Source organism: Panthera leo, chromosome A1 (assembly GCF_018350215.1).
Source record: "Panthera leo isolate Ple1 chromosome A1, P.leo_Ple1_pat1.1, whole genome shotgun sequence".
NCBI lineage: Eukaryota > Metazoa > Chordata > Mammalia > Carnivora > Felidae > Panthera > Panthera leo.
In genome coordinates this window covers 109,468,157-109,484,684 of record NC_056679.1, presented here as the reverse complement: position 1 = coordinate 109,484,684, position 16,528 = coordinate 109,468,157, and the positions used below count along the sequence as shown (strand labels likewise).

At 38.1% G+C, this 16,528-nt stretch overlaps 1 protein-coding gene across 1 annotated transcript in view; it reads right to left on the bottom strand.

Annotated features, from left to right (window-relative positions):
• The window catches only part of RAD50 (RAD50 double strand break repair protein), a 93,452-nt gene that overhangs the window by 21,316 nt on the left and 55,608 nt on the right, over positions 1 to 16,528 (bottom strand). The window contains exons 18-21 of the mRNA XM_042934768.1: positions 15,925 to 16,017; positions 15,730 to 15,843; positions 10,286 to 10,413; positions 8,778 to 9,002 (exon numbers count right to left, since the gene is read on the bottom strand). Coding sequence (XP_042790702.1) covers positions 8,778 to 9,002; positions 10,286 to 10,413; positions 15,730 to 15,843; positions 15,925 to 16,017 — 560 coding nt within the window. The remainder of the gene's footprint in view (positions 1 to 8,777; positions 9,003 to 10,285; positions 10,414 to 15,729; positions 15,844 to 15,924; positions 16,018 to 16,528) is intronic.

The following is a 16,528-nucleotide window of genomic DNA, read 5'->3' as shown; positions in this document are numbered from 1 at the left end:
AGTTCGTGAGTTCAAGCCCTGCAATGGGTTATGTGCTGACAGCTCAGACCCTGACCCTGCTTCAGATTCTGTGTCTCCTCTCTCTCAGCCTTTCCCGGCTCATGCTCTGTCTCTCAAAAATAAAACAAAAAAATTTCAAAGAAACAATAAGTATGAACCACCACCACAGCAGTAATTATCACTACTTTGAAAGGATAGAGAAACACTAAGAAAAGAAAATACTAGACAACAAAAACACTGCAGAGAAGATCATCCATATTCAGGAAGAAGATAAAGCAATTCACATTAAAGCCATGGTTTTTAAACTTTGATGTGCATAAGAATTACCTAGAAGTTTTGTTAAAATACCACCTGCTTGGGGTGCCTGGGAAAAATGAATAAACAAAAATAAATCAATCCCACCAAAGGCAGGTAAGTTGGGGGGGGGGGAGGAGAACTAAATACAACTCTTTAAGTTATCCAAAATGAATTAAAATTACAATGAAAAAAAACACAAAGATGGTCAGACTGAATAAAAAACAAAATTCTGCTATTTGTTGAATAGTAGTAATTAAGTCGGTCCCAGTAATGGCAAAAAGACAAAGTAACCAGCGACACAGAACAGAAAACCCAGGACAGACTCACACACGTAGGGAATTCTGATATATAACAGAGATGACACATCAAATCATTGAGAAAAGGATTGACTATTGAATAAACAGAGCCAAAATGGCTGGTTATCAAGGGAAAAATGAAACTAGATTCCCACCTCTCACTTAGGTAAAATTCAACTTAGAATTAAATACTTAAATGTGAATAGCAAAAACTAAAACTTTTAGAAGAAAATATAGTAGTAGGGTAGGATTTCTTAAGACACAAAAAGAACTAATTAGAAAAGATTTGTGGGGCACCTGGGTGGCTCAGTCAGTTAAGCATTCGACTTCAGCTCAGGTCATGATCTCACAGTTTGTGGGTTCGAGTCCTGCATCGGGCTCTGTGTTGACAGTTTGGAGCCTGAAGCCTGCTTCTAATTATGTGTCTCCCGCTCTCTCTGCTCCTCCCTTGCTTGTGCTCTGTTTTTCTCTCTCTCTCTCAAAAATAAACAAACATTTTAAAAAATTAAAAAAAAAAAAGATTTGTGGGGTGGCTGGGTGGCTCAGTCTGTTGAGCATCCAACTTTGGCTCAGGTCATGATCTCACAGTTTGTAAGTTCATGTCCCTTGGTGGGCTCTCCACTTTCATTAAACAGCCCACTTCGGGTCCTCTGTCTCCCTCTCTCTGCTCCTTCCCTGTTCGCGCTCTTGCACACTCTCTCTCAAAAATAAACATTAAAAATAAATAAATAAAATTTAAAAAAAAATTTGTGAATTCAACTAACTCAAAATCAAACCTGTTCATTAAAAGACACTGTAAGAAGGCGTAAAGATAAACATAAAAAGTTTGAGAAGAGGTTGAAGGGAAGATGGCGGCGTAGGAGGACGCTGGGCTCACCGCGCGTCCTGCTGATCACTTAGATTCCACCTACACCTGCCTAAAGAACCCAGAAAACCGCCAGAGGATTAGCAGAACGGAGTCTCCAGAGCCAAGCGCAGACGAGAGGCCCACGGAAGAGGGTAGGAAGGGCGGCGAGGCGGTGCGCGCTCCACGGACGGGCGGGAGGGAGCCGGGGCGGAGGGGCGGCTCGCCGGCCAAGCAGAGCCCCCGAGTCTGGCTGGCAAAAGCGGAGGGGCCGGACAGACTGTGTTCCGACAGCAAGCGCGACTTAGCGTCTGGGAGGTCATAAGTTAACAGCTCTGCTCAGAAAGCGGGAAGGCTGGAGGACAAAGGGAGGGAGAGCTGCTGAGCCCCCGGAAGACAGAACTCAGCTTGGCGGGGAACAAAGGCGCTCGCCAGCGCCATGTCCCCCGCCCATCCCCTAGCCAAAATCCCAAAGAGAACCAGTTCCTGCCAGGGAACTTGCTCGCTCCGCGCAAACACCCAACTCTGTGCTTCTGCGGAGCCAAACCTCCGGCAGCGGATCTGACTCCCTCCCGCTGCCACAGGGCCCCTCCTGAAGTGGATCACCTAAGGAGAAGCGAGCTAAGCCTGCCCCTCCTGCCCCCGTGCACCTTGCCTACCCACCCCAGCTAATACGCCAGATCCCCAGCACCACAAGCCTGGCAGTGTGCAAGTAGCCCAGACGGGCCACGCCACCCCACAGTGAATCCCGCCCCTAGGAGAGGGGAAGAGAAGGCACACACCAGTCTGACTGTGGCCCCAGCGGTGGGCGGGGGGGGGGGGGGGCAGACATCAGGTCTGACTGCAGCTCCGCCCACCAACTCCAGTTATACACCACAGCACAAGGGAAGTGCCCTGCAGGTAGGCACCACTCCAGGGAGTATCCAAAATGACCAAACGGAAGAATTCCCCTCAAAAGAATCTCCAGGAAATAACAACAGCGAATGAACTGATCAAAAAGGATTTAAATAATATAACAGAAAGTGAATTTAGAATAATAGTCATAAAATTAATCGCTGGGCTTCAAAACAGTATACAGGACAGCAGAGAATCTCTTGCCACAGAGATCAAGGGACTAAGGAACAGTCACGAGGAGCTGAAAAGCGCTTTAAACGAAATGCAAAACAAAATAGAAATGACGACAGCTCGGATTGAAGAGGCAGAGGAGAGAATAGGTGAACTAGAAGATAAAGTTATGGAAAAAGAGGAAGCTGAGAGAAAGAGAGATAAAAAAATCCAGGAGTATGAGGGAAAAATTAGAGAACTAAGTGATACACTAAAAAGAAATAATATACGCATAATTGGTATCCCAGAGGAGGAAGAGAGAGGGAAAGGTGCTGAAGGGGTACTTGAAGAAATTATAGCTGAGAACTTCTCTGAACTGGGGAAGGAAAAAGGCATTGAAATCCATGAGGCACAGATAACTCCCTTCAGACGTAACTTGAATCGATCTTCTGCACGACATATCATAGTGAAACTGGCAAAATACAAGGATAAAGAGAAAATTCTGAAAGCAGCAAGGGATAAACGTGCCCTCACATATAAAGGGAGACCAATAAGATTCGTGACTGATCTCTCCTTTGAAACTTGGCAGGCCAGAAAGGCTTGGCACGATATCTTCAGTGTGCTGAACAGGAAAAATATGCAGCCGAGAATCCTTTATCCAGCAAGTCTGTCATTTAGAATAGAAGGAGAGATAAAGGTCTTCCCAAACAAACAAAAACTGAAGGAATTTGTCACCACTAAACCAGCCCTACAAGAGATCCTAAGGGGGATCCTGTGAGACAAAGTACCAGAGACATCACTATAAGCATAAAACATACAGACATCACAATGACTCTAAACCCATATCTTTCTATAATAACACTGAATGTAAATGGACTAAATGTGCCAACCAAAAGACACAGGGTATCAGAATGGATAAAAAAACAAGACCCATCTATTTGCTGTCTACAAGAGACTCATTTTAGATCTGAGGACACCTTTAGATTGAGAGTGAGGGGATGGAGAACTATTTATCATGCTACTGGAAGCCAAAAGAAAGCTGGAGTAGCCATACTTATATCAGACAAACTAGACTTTAAATTAAAGGCTGTAACAAGAGATGAAGAAGGACATTATATAATAATTACAGGGTCTATCTATCAGGAAGAGCTAACAATTATAAATGTCTATGCGCCGAATACCGGAGCCCCCAGATATATAAAACAATTACTCATAAACATAAGCAACCTTATTGATAAGAATGTGGTCATTGCTGGGGACTTTAACACCCCACTTACAGAAATGGATAGATCATCTAGACACACAGTCAATAAAGAAACAAGGGCCCTGAATGATACATTGGATCAGATGGACTTGACAGATATATTTAGAACTCTGCATCCCAAAGCAACAGAATATACTTTCTTCTCGAGTGCACATGGAACATTCTCCAAGATAGATCATATACTGGGTCACAAAACAGCCCTTCATAAGTTTATAAGAATTGAAATTATACCATGCATACTTTCAGACCACAATGATATGAAGCTTGAAATCAACCACAGGAAAAAGTCTGGAAAACTTCCAAAAGCATGGAGGTTAAAGAACACCCTACTAACGAATGACTGGGTCAACCAGGCAATTAGAGAAGAAATTAAAAAATATATGGAAACAAACGAAAATGAAAATACAACAATCCAAACGCTTTGGGACGCAGCGAAGGCAGTCCTGAGAGGAAAATACATTGCAATCCAGGCCTATCTCAAGAAACAAGAAAAATCCCAAATACAAAATCTAACAGCACACCTAAAGGAAATAGAAGCAGAACAGCAAAGGCAGCCTAAACCCAGCAGAAGAAGAGAAATCATAAAGATCAGAGCAGAAATAAACAATATAGAATCTAAAAAAACTGTAGAGCAGATCAACGAAACCAAGAGTTGGTTTTTTGAAAAAATAAACAAAATTGACAAACCTCTAGCCAGGCTTCTCAAAAAGAAAAGGGAGATGACCCAAATAGATAAAATCATGAATGAAAATGGAATGATTACAACCAATCCCTCAGAGATACAAACAATTATCAGGGAATACTATGAAATATTATACGCCAACAAATTGGACAACCTGGAAGAAATGGACAAATTCCTAAACACCCACACTCTTCCAAAACTCAATCAGGAGGAAATAGAAAGCTTGAACAGACCCATAGCCAGCGAAGAAATTGAATCGGTTATCAAAAATCTCCCAACAAATAAGAGTCCAGGACCAGATGGCTTCCCAGGGGAGTTCTACCAGACGTTTAAAGCAGAGATAATACCTATCCTTCTCAAGCTATTCCAAGAAATAGAAAGGGAAGGAAAACTTCCAGACTCATTCTATGAAGCCAGTATTACTTTGATTCCTAAACCAGACAGAGACCCAGTAAAAAAAGAGAACTACAGGCCAATATCCCTGATGAATATGGATGCAAAAATTCTCAATAAGATACTAGCAAATCGAATTCAACAGCATATAAAAAGAATTATTCACCATGATCAAGTGGGATTCATTCCTGGGATGCAGGGCTGGTTCAACATTTGCAAATCGATCAACGTGATACATCACATTAACAAAAAAAAAAGAGAAGAACCATATGATTCTGTCAATCGATGCAGAAAAGACCTTTGACAAAATCCAGCACCCTTTCTTAATAAAAACCCTTGAGAAAGTCGGGATAGAAGGAACATACTTAAAGATCATAAAAGCCATTTATGAAAAGCCCACAGCTAACATCATCCTCAACGGGGAAAAACTGAGAGCTTTTTCCCTGAGATCAGGAACACGACAGGGATGCCCACTCTCACCGCTGTTGTTTAACATAGTGCTGGAAGTTCTAGCATCAGCAATCAGACAACACAAGGAAATCAAAGGCATCCAAATTGGCAAAGATGAAGTCAAGCTTTCACTTTTTGCAGATGACATGATATTATACATGGAAAATTCGATAGACTCCACCAAAAGTCTGCTAGAACTGATACATGAATTCAGCAAAGTTGCAGGATACAAAATCAATGTACAGAAATCAGTTGCATTCTTATACACTAACAATGAAGCAACAGAAAGACAAATAAAGAAACTGATCCCATTCACAATTGCACCAAGAAGCATAAAATACCTAGGAATAAATCTAACCAAAGATGTAAAAGATCTGTATGCTGAAAACAATAGAAAGCTTATGCAGGTAATTGAAGAAGATATAAAGAAATGGAAAGATATTCCCTGCTCATGGATTGGAAGAATAAATATTGTCAAAATGTCAATACTACCCAAAGCTATCTACACATTCAATGCAATCCCAATCAAAATTGCACCTGCATTCTTCTCGAAACTAGAACAAGCAATCCTAAAATTCATATGGAACCACAAAAGGCCCCGAATAGCCAAAGTAATTTTGAAGAAGACGACCAAAGCAGGAGGCATCACAATCCCAGACTTTAGCCTCTACTACAAAGCTGTAATCATCAAGACAGCATGGTATTGGCATAAAAACAGACACATAGACCAATGGAATAGAATAGAAACCCCAGAACTAGACCCACAAACGTATGGCCAACTCATCTTTGACAAAGCAGAAAAGAACATCCAATGGAAAAAAGACAGTCTCTTTAACAAATGGTGCTGGGAGAACTGGACAGCAACATGCAGAAGGTTTAAACTAGACCACTTTCTCACACCATTCACAAAAATAAACTCAAAATGGATAAAGGACCTGAATATGAGACAGGAAACCATCAAAACCTTAGAGGAGAAAGCAGGAAAAGACCTCTCTGATCTCAACCGTAGCAATCTCTTACTCGGCACATCCCCAAAGGCAAGGGAATTAAAAGCAAAAGTGAATTACTGGGACCTTATGAAGATAAAAAGCTTCTGCACAGCAAAGGAAACAACCAACAAAACTAAAAGGCAACCAACGGAATGGGAAAAGATATTTGCAAATGACATATCGGACAAAGGGCTAGTATCCAAAATCTATAAAGAGCTCACCAAACTCCACACCCGAAAAACAAATAACCCAGTGAGGAAATGGGTAGAAAACATGAATAGACACTTCTCTAAAGAAGACATCCGGATGGCCAACAGGCACATGAAAAGATGTTCAACGTCGCTCCTTATCAGGGAAATACAAATCAAAACCACACTCAGATATCACCTCACGCCAGTCAGAGTGGCCAAAATGAAGAAATCAGGAGACTATAGATGCTGGAAAGGATGTGGAGAAACGGGAACCCTCTTGCACTGTTGGTGGGAATGCAAATTGGTGCAGCCGCTCTGGAAAGCAGTGTGGAGGTTCCTCAGAAAATTAAAAATAGACCTACCTTATGACCCAGCAATAGCACTGCTAGGAATTTATCCAAGGGATACAGGAGTACTGATGCATAGGGGCACTTGTACCCCAATGTTTATAGCAGCACTCTCAACAATAGCCAAATTATGGAAAGAGCCTAAATGTCCATCAACTGATGAATGGATAAAGAAATTGTGGTTTATATACACAATGGAATACTACGTGGCAATGAGAAAAAATGAAATATGGCCTTTTGTAGCAACGTGGATGGAACTGGAGAGTGTGATGCTAAGTGAAATAAGCCATACAGAGAAAGACAGATACCATATGGTTTCACTCTTATGTGGATCCTGAGAAACGTAACAGAAACCCATGGGGGAGGGGAAGGGAAAAAAAAAAAAAAAAAAAAAAATAGAGGTTAGAGTGGGAGAGAGCCAAAGCATAAGAGACTGTTAAAAACTGAGAACAAACTGAGGGTTGATGGGGGGTGGGAGGGAGGGCAGGGTGGGTGATGGGTATTGAGGAGGGCACCTTTTGGGATGAGCACTGGGTGTTGTATGGAAACCAATTTGACAGTAAATTTCATATATTAAAAAATAAATAAAAAAAAACAATAAAAAAAAAGTTTGAGAAGATATTTATAATACATATAACTAAAAAAAACTGAAATTCAGAAGAGATAAAGAACATATGCAGATCACTACCACTCTCATTAAGACATTAAAAATAGGTGAAAGACACAAGCATTTCAAACAGGAAAAAAAAGATTAAACGTGGAAAGATGCTACAGAGAACAAACTGAGGGCTGCTGGAGGAGAGGTAGGTGGGTGGGGTTAAATGGATGATGGGCACAAAGGAGGGCACTTTTTTGGATGAGCACTGGGTGTCATATATAAGAAATGAATCAATGGGTTCTACTCCTGAAGCCAAGATACACTGTATGTTGTTAACTAACTTGAATAGAAAGAAAGAAAGAAAGAAAGAAAGAAAGAAAGAAAGAAAGAAAGAAAGAGAAAAGGAAGAGAAGGAACAAAAGGAAGGAAGAGAAGAAAGAGAAGCAAGGAAGTAAGATAGATCACCAGAAATCAGGGGACTGCAAATGAAGACCAAAATGATTTACCATTGTAAACCCATCAGATTCACTAAAACTAATAAACTGACAAAATCAGTGTCAGACGATGCATCAGAGAAAACCTTTACATTCTGCTAGCAGTGCAGTTTAAAGTCCTTGGAAGACAAATTTAACATTATTTTGTAAAATTTAGTGCCAAAAATTTTACTCCTACGTATGCCCGAGACAATCTCATACTTTTGCTCCAGAAGACATCACAAGAATGTTCCTAGCAGCAAAGGTTCTATCAGTAAAGACGTAAAAATAGCACAGTATGTCCATCTCTAGGAAAATGGATACAGCATGGTGTATTTCCATGACACAATTTTGTACATCAGTGAAAATGAATGAATGAACTATAGCTATAAACAACCTGAGTATATAAAAACCAGATAAAAAAGGCAAATCCTTGAAGAGGACACAGAATATGGTATTTTTTTCAAAAGCTCAAAAAAAAAAAACCACTCAAAGTACATATGATACAATTATTATTATTATTATTATTATTATTATTATTTTGAAGCAGAGAAAGCAAAAATCTATGTCAGTGGTTCTGGGGAACGAAGAGGACAGAAGGTTGAGATGAGGAGCTACTAAGTGGATCTCACCTAGTAGTAATGCAAGAGTTCTTGGAATGGGTGTGGAGGGTGGTATCAGGAGTAGTCTTTAAGATTTTAATGCTTTAAAACTTAACTTTGTAACTTAAGCATGCATGTGTATGCGTACACACACACACACGTGTGTGTGTGTGTGTGTGTATACACATATTTATTTCCATTCTTTGGTATGTATCAACTATATATAATAAGTAAAAAAAGGGAAAATATGACTAAAACATGCTAGCCGATACTGCCGTGGAAACCAAATCCCCAGTCCAATACTTACTGGTCAAGGGTCTTATAATAAATGTCCAGATCCTTGTTCACAAGCTCTGTTGTTCTCATGACAATCATCATTTCCCTGTACTTTTCCTCCGCATCCCGAAATTGAGGTTCTCGAAGTTCTCTCTTAAAATGTATAATTTCTTCCTCATAACCTTTCTGTCGCCCTATTGCCAAACTGTGATTTCTTTTTATATTATCTATTTTTTCTTCCAATTTCTGATGTTCACTACAGAAGGTAAAAATGACAATTAAGGACAATTTTTAGCTTTTAGCAGCCTGCAATGGAAAAGCTGGATCTTTTTAGATATATAATAAGTCTCCTTATTAAGGCTTTAGTACTAAAGAAAATTTTCTTCCTTTCCAAATCTCTGAAGCATCCAGGTTTCTAAACAGCTGATTTCTGTGTGCCGAATAAGGTACTCTGAACACTGAACAAATTCCTTACTTTAAGCACTAACCTAAAAAAAAGTACTGTCAGTGATTAAATTACAAATTCACAAAATTCTGATTGTGAACCAAGAATGCACAATTATCAACACTGAGAAGTTACTAAGAAGGGTCATCATTTTGTTCACAGTACATCAGAGACAAAATACAATTTCATCTCAAACTATTAGTTTCTGTGGTATTAATAAAAGTTTGTAATCTACAAAATCTCACTTGCCCAAATAGAAGCATAATTATAACCCCAAAAGGTAAAATACACAAACTTTTCTGATAAGTTGGGAGGTAATACAGATTTGAATATGTGTTTTAAAAACCTTACTCATTTAACAGTTATGTATTAAGCACCTCTTATTAAGCACTGTTCTCCAGTTTATGGACATTCTTACAGAACTGGCCTGATTATGTTTTGATATTTCTGTTGCACACTAGTTGAAGACAGATTGGAAAAAGATCAGATCTACTTAGTAGTCTGAATGAATATAGACATCACTGTTATGTACCAGGCACAGAAGAAATTATAAAAATGCCTGGCTTTTCTTCAGTAGCAAAGAATAAATTGTTTCGATTTTAAGTATCTTCTAAAAGCTTCACTCTTTCAACTTCAACACTGGGAGTGCTAACAATGCAATGTTAAAGAGCTGAGGCTTGGGAGCTAGGATATCTGGGTCACATTCCAGGCCTTCATCATAATTTCCTGTGGATTTTTTTTTCTGGGTCTCAATGTCCTAAAGCTTTAAAAATGAGACTGAAGATGAAGAGCTCTTCCAGTTATAAAGTTTGATTTTTTCAATATATGAAAGAGATTTTTAAATAGCTAACTGGGGAGATCTGGGGACTTCGCATTTTTAATCCTGCCCATCACTCCAGTATGACTACAAATTCTTTATCACTTCTTTGGTAATTCAATTCGTAAAGCCCTGACATATAGTTGCATAAAAAAATCCATTCACCTCCCTGTAAGCCTCAAGGTACACTTATGCTAAAATTCTTTTTTAAAAAATATACTGAATATTGTTTACATTTCAATAAAGAGACCTTTAAAGGCTCCTTTTAAAAACATACTTTTTCATTTGTAAGACCTGCATTTGACCCATTTCCTTCAAATGCTGTTTTCTTTCTTCTTCAACTTCTTTTAGTTCCTCATTTCTTTTTCTTAAAGTAAGGTTATCTTGTAGCCATCTTTCTTGTATCTAAATAATATTAAATTGGTTAACAAAAACAATCACGTTACCAACATGAGACTCAATATACAGCTGTTGACAGGTGGTACTGATTCTGCCTTTACTTGGAATCATGTTAAACTCAACAGAGGGGGAATAAGCCAGTGTGAAGGGATCTTGAGGCCTGGAAAAATCTGGCTGGCTCATAAATACACAAAACAGATATTTAAAAGATGAAATAAAAGAATATAACTAGATGTTTTAGTATTTTATACTTAATGCCTCATTGGATCATCTTGCATGGGAACCCCACAAGAGAGACTACTGATGTAAAAGATCACAAGAGAGAAATATACTATCAGTCTCCCCACTTTTTTCCCCCTATTTGTATCTGTCCCCTAACATGTGCCAAGGTTGTAAGAAGCGTTAGGTATGTCAGATAGACCTTTACTTTCAAGCTGACAAATGATAGTCACAAGACAGTCAGAAATTTCACAAAAATAGTATATATCTACATAGTGATGACACTTTCCCTGGCCATTGAACTGAATTGAAAAATTTAAAAGTTGGCTGTTCTGAGTACTACTGTCCTTAAAAAAGAAACCCAGTCACTTAGCGGCAGCAGCAACACCAACATAATTATTTCAGTAATTACCCTGGTGATTGTGGACTAGGCTGTCAAGAGCCAAAACAAATAGCTTATAAGGTGACTCTTTGGAATATAGACAAAAAAATCTTGCAGAAACAGGTTTGGCTCATAAAAGCCTGAATATAGGAAACTCATCCCAAGTTCACAGTCTGGACTTTTCAAAGAGGAAGCTAGGACCCTCTTGCAGTAATCCTTGCAACTGAAATAAACTCAGTGGTATGGGAAGTGGGAGGGAGGGGCAGACTTGTGGCAGTTATCTTCTTGCCAACAGTAATGGCACAGGAATTAATAAGGAATAAGGATCTGGGAGGTGGGTGAGAAGAAGGGAAGTCCAGGACTTCTGTCACATGCTTAAGTCTCCCATCTATGATTCAGTAATTTGAGATAGGTATTTTCTTAAACTGTCATTAAGGCCACCTTCAGTTTTCCTGCAAACAGTAATACAAATATACATATAAATGATACAGTTGTAAATGTCCTTTTGTTGCCAAGGCAACCTAATGTACCACTGCAGCTGCTGTGACTTTCAAAAATTCTCCCATAGTAGACTATGCTTGGACTTTTTCATTATTAGTAACAGAAAGCTAAGCATTTCTTTCTTTTTTTTTTTTTTAAGGTCAGCTTCTAGTTGCCTTTAACCGTCATTCTGGAAGACAGTATATAGCACGGTAGTTAAGGAGCAAAAGTTTTGGACTCAGGTACATCTAGGCTCAAATCTCAGCATTACAAAGCTCTCATATTTGATGACTTTGGGCAAATTAGTTTAAATTCTGAGCCTCAGTTTACTTATAAGATGGTGGTAATAATACCACCTGTCATTCAGAGCTGATATGAAGATTAAATGAGTGAACATATGCAACCAGCACAGTGCCCGGCTCACTATTGATAGGGAAAAGCTTTTTGGGTTAAATGTGTCCTTGAGAATTCCAATTATTGTTTACAAAACAAACTACTGGAGAAAGAGAAAAGAAAGACAGATGCAGTTATAATACAACAGAACTGTTTTTCTGTTATAGGAGCAATTTGACAATGTAAGGTCAAGTTCTCCTTCTATTGCTGCTTTTGTGACCTGGGGCAAGACAGGTCACTTCCAGTTCCTTTCATCTAAAAAAGGAGGGAGGCAGGTTATTAAACTACCAAATTTTTTATTCTGTGGACTAAATTTAGTAGAGCTTAATCATGAAATAAGGTACTGTCAGGCTCAATTTTAAATATTAACTCCAGTCATCCAGCTCAGATGACAGTTAATGCATGCAGTGGGGTACCTAAAGCAAACCTAAAAATTAGCTGCCTTCTAGGCAACTGTGATAGAATAGCATACTGAATAGATGCAGTTCAATGTCCATCAAGTCTGGTTGGGAAAAAGACCATGTAATTCTAGAGGATAGCTTGGAAGCTCGCAATGCTCTAGCTCAGTGACTGATAGATCAGAACCCCTGGGGAACTTTAACAAAGCATACATGCCTCTGCTCATGACCCAGAAATTCTGATTTATTGGCCTATAATGGAAACCCAGACATGTATATTTTTAATAACACAGGTGATTTTTTTTTTTTTTTAGAAAACTGAGATGTAATTCATATACCATACAATTCACCATTTTAAAGTGTGTAACTCAGTGGTTTTAGTATATTCACAAGATTATGCCACAATTACTACTATCTTATTTCAGAACATTTACCACCCCCGAAGGAAATACACTAACACATTAGCAGTCACTTCATTCCCTTCTCTCTCCTTCCCCTAGCCCCTGGCAACCCTAATTTGCTTTCTGTCCCTATGGATATCTGCATTTCATAGAAAGAATAATACAGTATGTGGTCTTTTGTGATTGGATTCTTTGATCACTTAGCATGTTGTTTTCAAGGTTTATCCATGTTGTAGCATATATCAATATTTCATTCCTTTTCGAGGCTGAATAATTTTCCATGAGTGAGGGTTAATGTTATGTGTCAACCTGACTGGGCCATGGGGTGCTTAGACATATGTTTGGAAATGTTGGTGGAACATTATTCTGAGTATGTCTTGAAATTAACATTTGAATTGGGAGACTAAAACAGACTGTCCCCCCCCCCCCCCCCCCCCCCCCCCCCGCCATGTGGGTGAGCCTCATCACATTAACTGACAATGACCTGAAAAGAACAAAAACCTCCAAGTAAGAGGTAACTTCGCTGGCCTCAATGTATAAGCTGGAACAGTGGTCTTTTCCCGCCTTTAGGCTTGAACTGAAACCTTGGCTCTCCTAGTTCTCAGGCCTTCAAACTCAGACTGGAACTATACCAATGGCTTCCCTTGGTCTCCATCTTGCCAACTACAGATCTTGGGAGTTCTCAGCCTCTACAATCACGTGAGCCAATTCCTTATAATAAACTCCTTTATATATATCCTATTGGTTCTGTTTCTCTGGAGAACCCTAATACATATGGATATACCACATTTATCCATTCATCAGTTGATGACCATTTGGGTTATTTCCATATTTTGACTACTGTGAATAACGCTGCTATGAATATTCTTATACAAGTTTTTATGCGAACATGTTTAAAATTTTCTTGGTTGTATCCTGGGAGTGGTAAACCCAAGTGATTCTAATGGGTGCCCCTAGTTCTCTAAACACTCCAACATTTATCTTAGGCTTTAATCACACCACCTTACAAAGAACACCTCATCAAGGAAAGATAAAGAAAGATGCTGAAACACACTGTGTGGGGGAAAAAAAAAAGCAGGGCACCTGAGTGGCTCAGTTGGTTAAGCATCTGACTTTGGCTCAGGTCATGATCTCACAGTTCTGGGAGTTCCAGCCCAGCATCAGGCTCTATGCTGACAGCTCAGAGCCTGGAGCCTGCTTCGGATTCTGTGTCTCCCTCTCTCTCTCTGCCTCCTGCCCCCCCAAATAAATAAACATTAAAAAAATTTAAAAGCCCCAAGACATTTGCTAAAGACCTATTTTTATTAATCTACACAGTGTCCTCCTTGCCATAAATGCCTATGGGAGACATTTTTCTCTGGTTTGATTACAGGGAAGTGGTTTCCTTTCATCTCTGAGACAATGTAAATCTTAACTTTGTGACCTCCCATCTTCATGTGACTACTAAAATCTTTAACAAGCATATCACATTTCATGGGCTACATTTATATACTTACTACTCTCCTGGTTTTACCTTCTTGTCCATATTTCCATAGAGTCTCATTTCTCCACTAACTTAAAATGTTATTTGGCAATGCTCTATGTATATAACTTACTAAATAATTTCTGGAACAAGGAAGGTTACAAAAGTAAACTAATACAGTCAGATCTACTAAAGTTTAGACCATCAACTTAAGGGTCACAAATGGGTAAATCTTAATGACCTCTACATATGTTTACATATGGAGGAACATGAACGATTTATAGACTGTGATTTTAAATAGACCATCCCTATGTAAACTAGTGATTAACTAAACGTTGTTATACACACCATCATATATTTATAGTTATTCAGCATTTATTAGATGGCAAAGATTTACTTTTTTAAAAAGATTTTATTAAAAAAAAAAAAACTTTATTATTTTTAAGGAATCTCTACAACTAACATGGGCCTTGAACTCACAACCCTGAGATCAAGAACTGCATACCCCACTGACTGAGCCAGTCAGGCACCCCTAGGTGGTAGAGATTTACTTTTCACTAATATTTATATATTTGAAATACCTGGCACTATGGCTAGAAGCCCTGCAGACAGGTGATAGAGCTAATCTTCAAAAAGATTTTTAACCATCACTTATAACTAGGTGATTAAAGCACTCATATAGCAAATTTTGTTTAAAACAGCAGGAAGAAAGAAATGATAGAGCTTTTAAAGACATTAACTACAATGCTTACATAAGGAATTATCTTTAACAAGATAATTTCTCAATGTGATTTTAATTACAATGCAGAAATTAATTTCCTTAATAGGGAAAATGAAATAGGACTCAATTGAAAAATGACTTAATATATAGATATTTTGGTTGTAGCTTTTAAGATTATTATACCTCCATCCTTGTTTTGTGTGACTTTATCTTGCATTAAGAAAAGAAATAAAAAATAAAGATATATGTAGGATATTCATTGCCACCACTTGCAATAAGAAAAAAGTAATCAATTTACGGTACACACACAAAATGGAGTATTTCATCATCATTACAAAGAATGTGGTGGGTGGATGAGATGACTTGGTATGTAAGACCAAATTGCGCTAAGTGAAAAAAGGTGTAGAATATCAATGGTATGAGCCCATATGTAAAAAGTGTGTGTGTATATATATATATACACACACACACACACACGGACACACACACACACGGACACACAGATATTGATCTACCCACCTGTTGATATGAATAAGCAACTTCTATAAGAACAAACAAAAAACTGTTACCAGGAATGACATCCAGGAGTGAGACTGGGAATTGGCAGAGGGGAGGGAGAATTTTAATTTATAAAATTAGTTTAATTTTATGTTTAAAATTTTATATTTAAAATCTTTTATGTTTACACTTTTACTAAATGTGTCTTTTATGAGAAATAAAATTGAAAGGAAGAAAAGACTATGTTCTTACAACTGCTTTTCTCTGTATGTATTTTTATCCAACGGATCTACTGAAAGTAAAAGTAAAAATGAAAACATAAAGACTGGCATAAGTGATATCATAAGCTACTAACAAAAACGACCTACCTTCTGTGTATCAATATCTTGTCTCATGATTCCCATCTCTTTATTTATATTTTCTTTGTGTTTCTCACATTCACTTAGTTGAGCTATCACTTTATTAAGTTCATTTTCTTTTTGCTACAAAAAAGAAAATTCTTTGAAGAATTTTTACAAGAGAAAAAATTATAAGTAAATAAATAATTTTAAGTTTTAAATTACCTTCTTATAGTCATCTTTCCCATCTTGAATATAATTCTCAATGTCCTTCATATAACCATGAATATTTTTAACTTTCTCTTTGATATCATTCGTCTGTGAAAAAATATTTTAGTATTTATTTAATACTAATGTTTATTTATACCAGAGCATTTAAGAAGATTTATTTCCAAGAAAATAAGGTAACAAAAACTTAATAGATGAACACAGTGAAACACTGGCTTAGAAGCTGGAGCTTTGTGCTCCAGTTTCCATCAACTGCAAATGTTATAATCTGAGATAATTCCCCTTACTGTCTATGGGATTGGATTAAAGAAATCTCTATTCTCAACTTCTATTTTAGATCAAGAAGCAAAATAATATTAATCCTTACTCTAACAAGAAGTTTTTTAAAGTTTATTTATTTTGAAAGAGGGGGGAAGAGAGAGACAAAGAGGCAGAGAGGGACAGAGAGAATCCCAAGCAGACTCTGCACTGTCAGCATAGAACCTGTGTGGGGCTCAAACCCACGAACCATGATATCATGACATGAGCTGAAACCAAGAGTCAGACACTTAACCAAATGAGCCACCCAGGTGCACCCAGAGTTTTTTTAATTTTTTAAAGT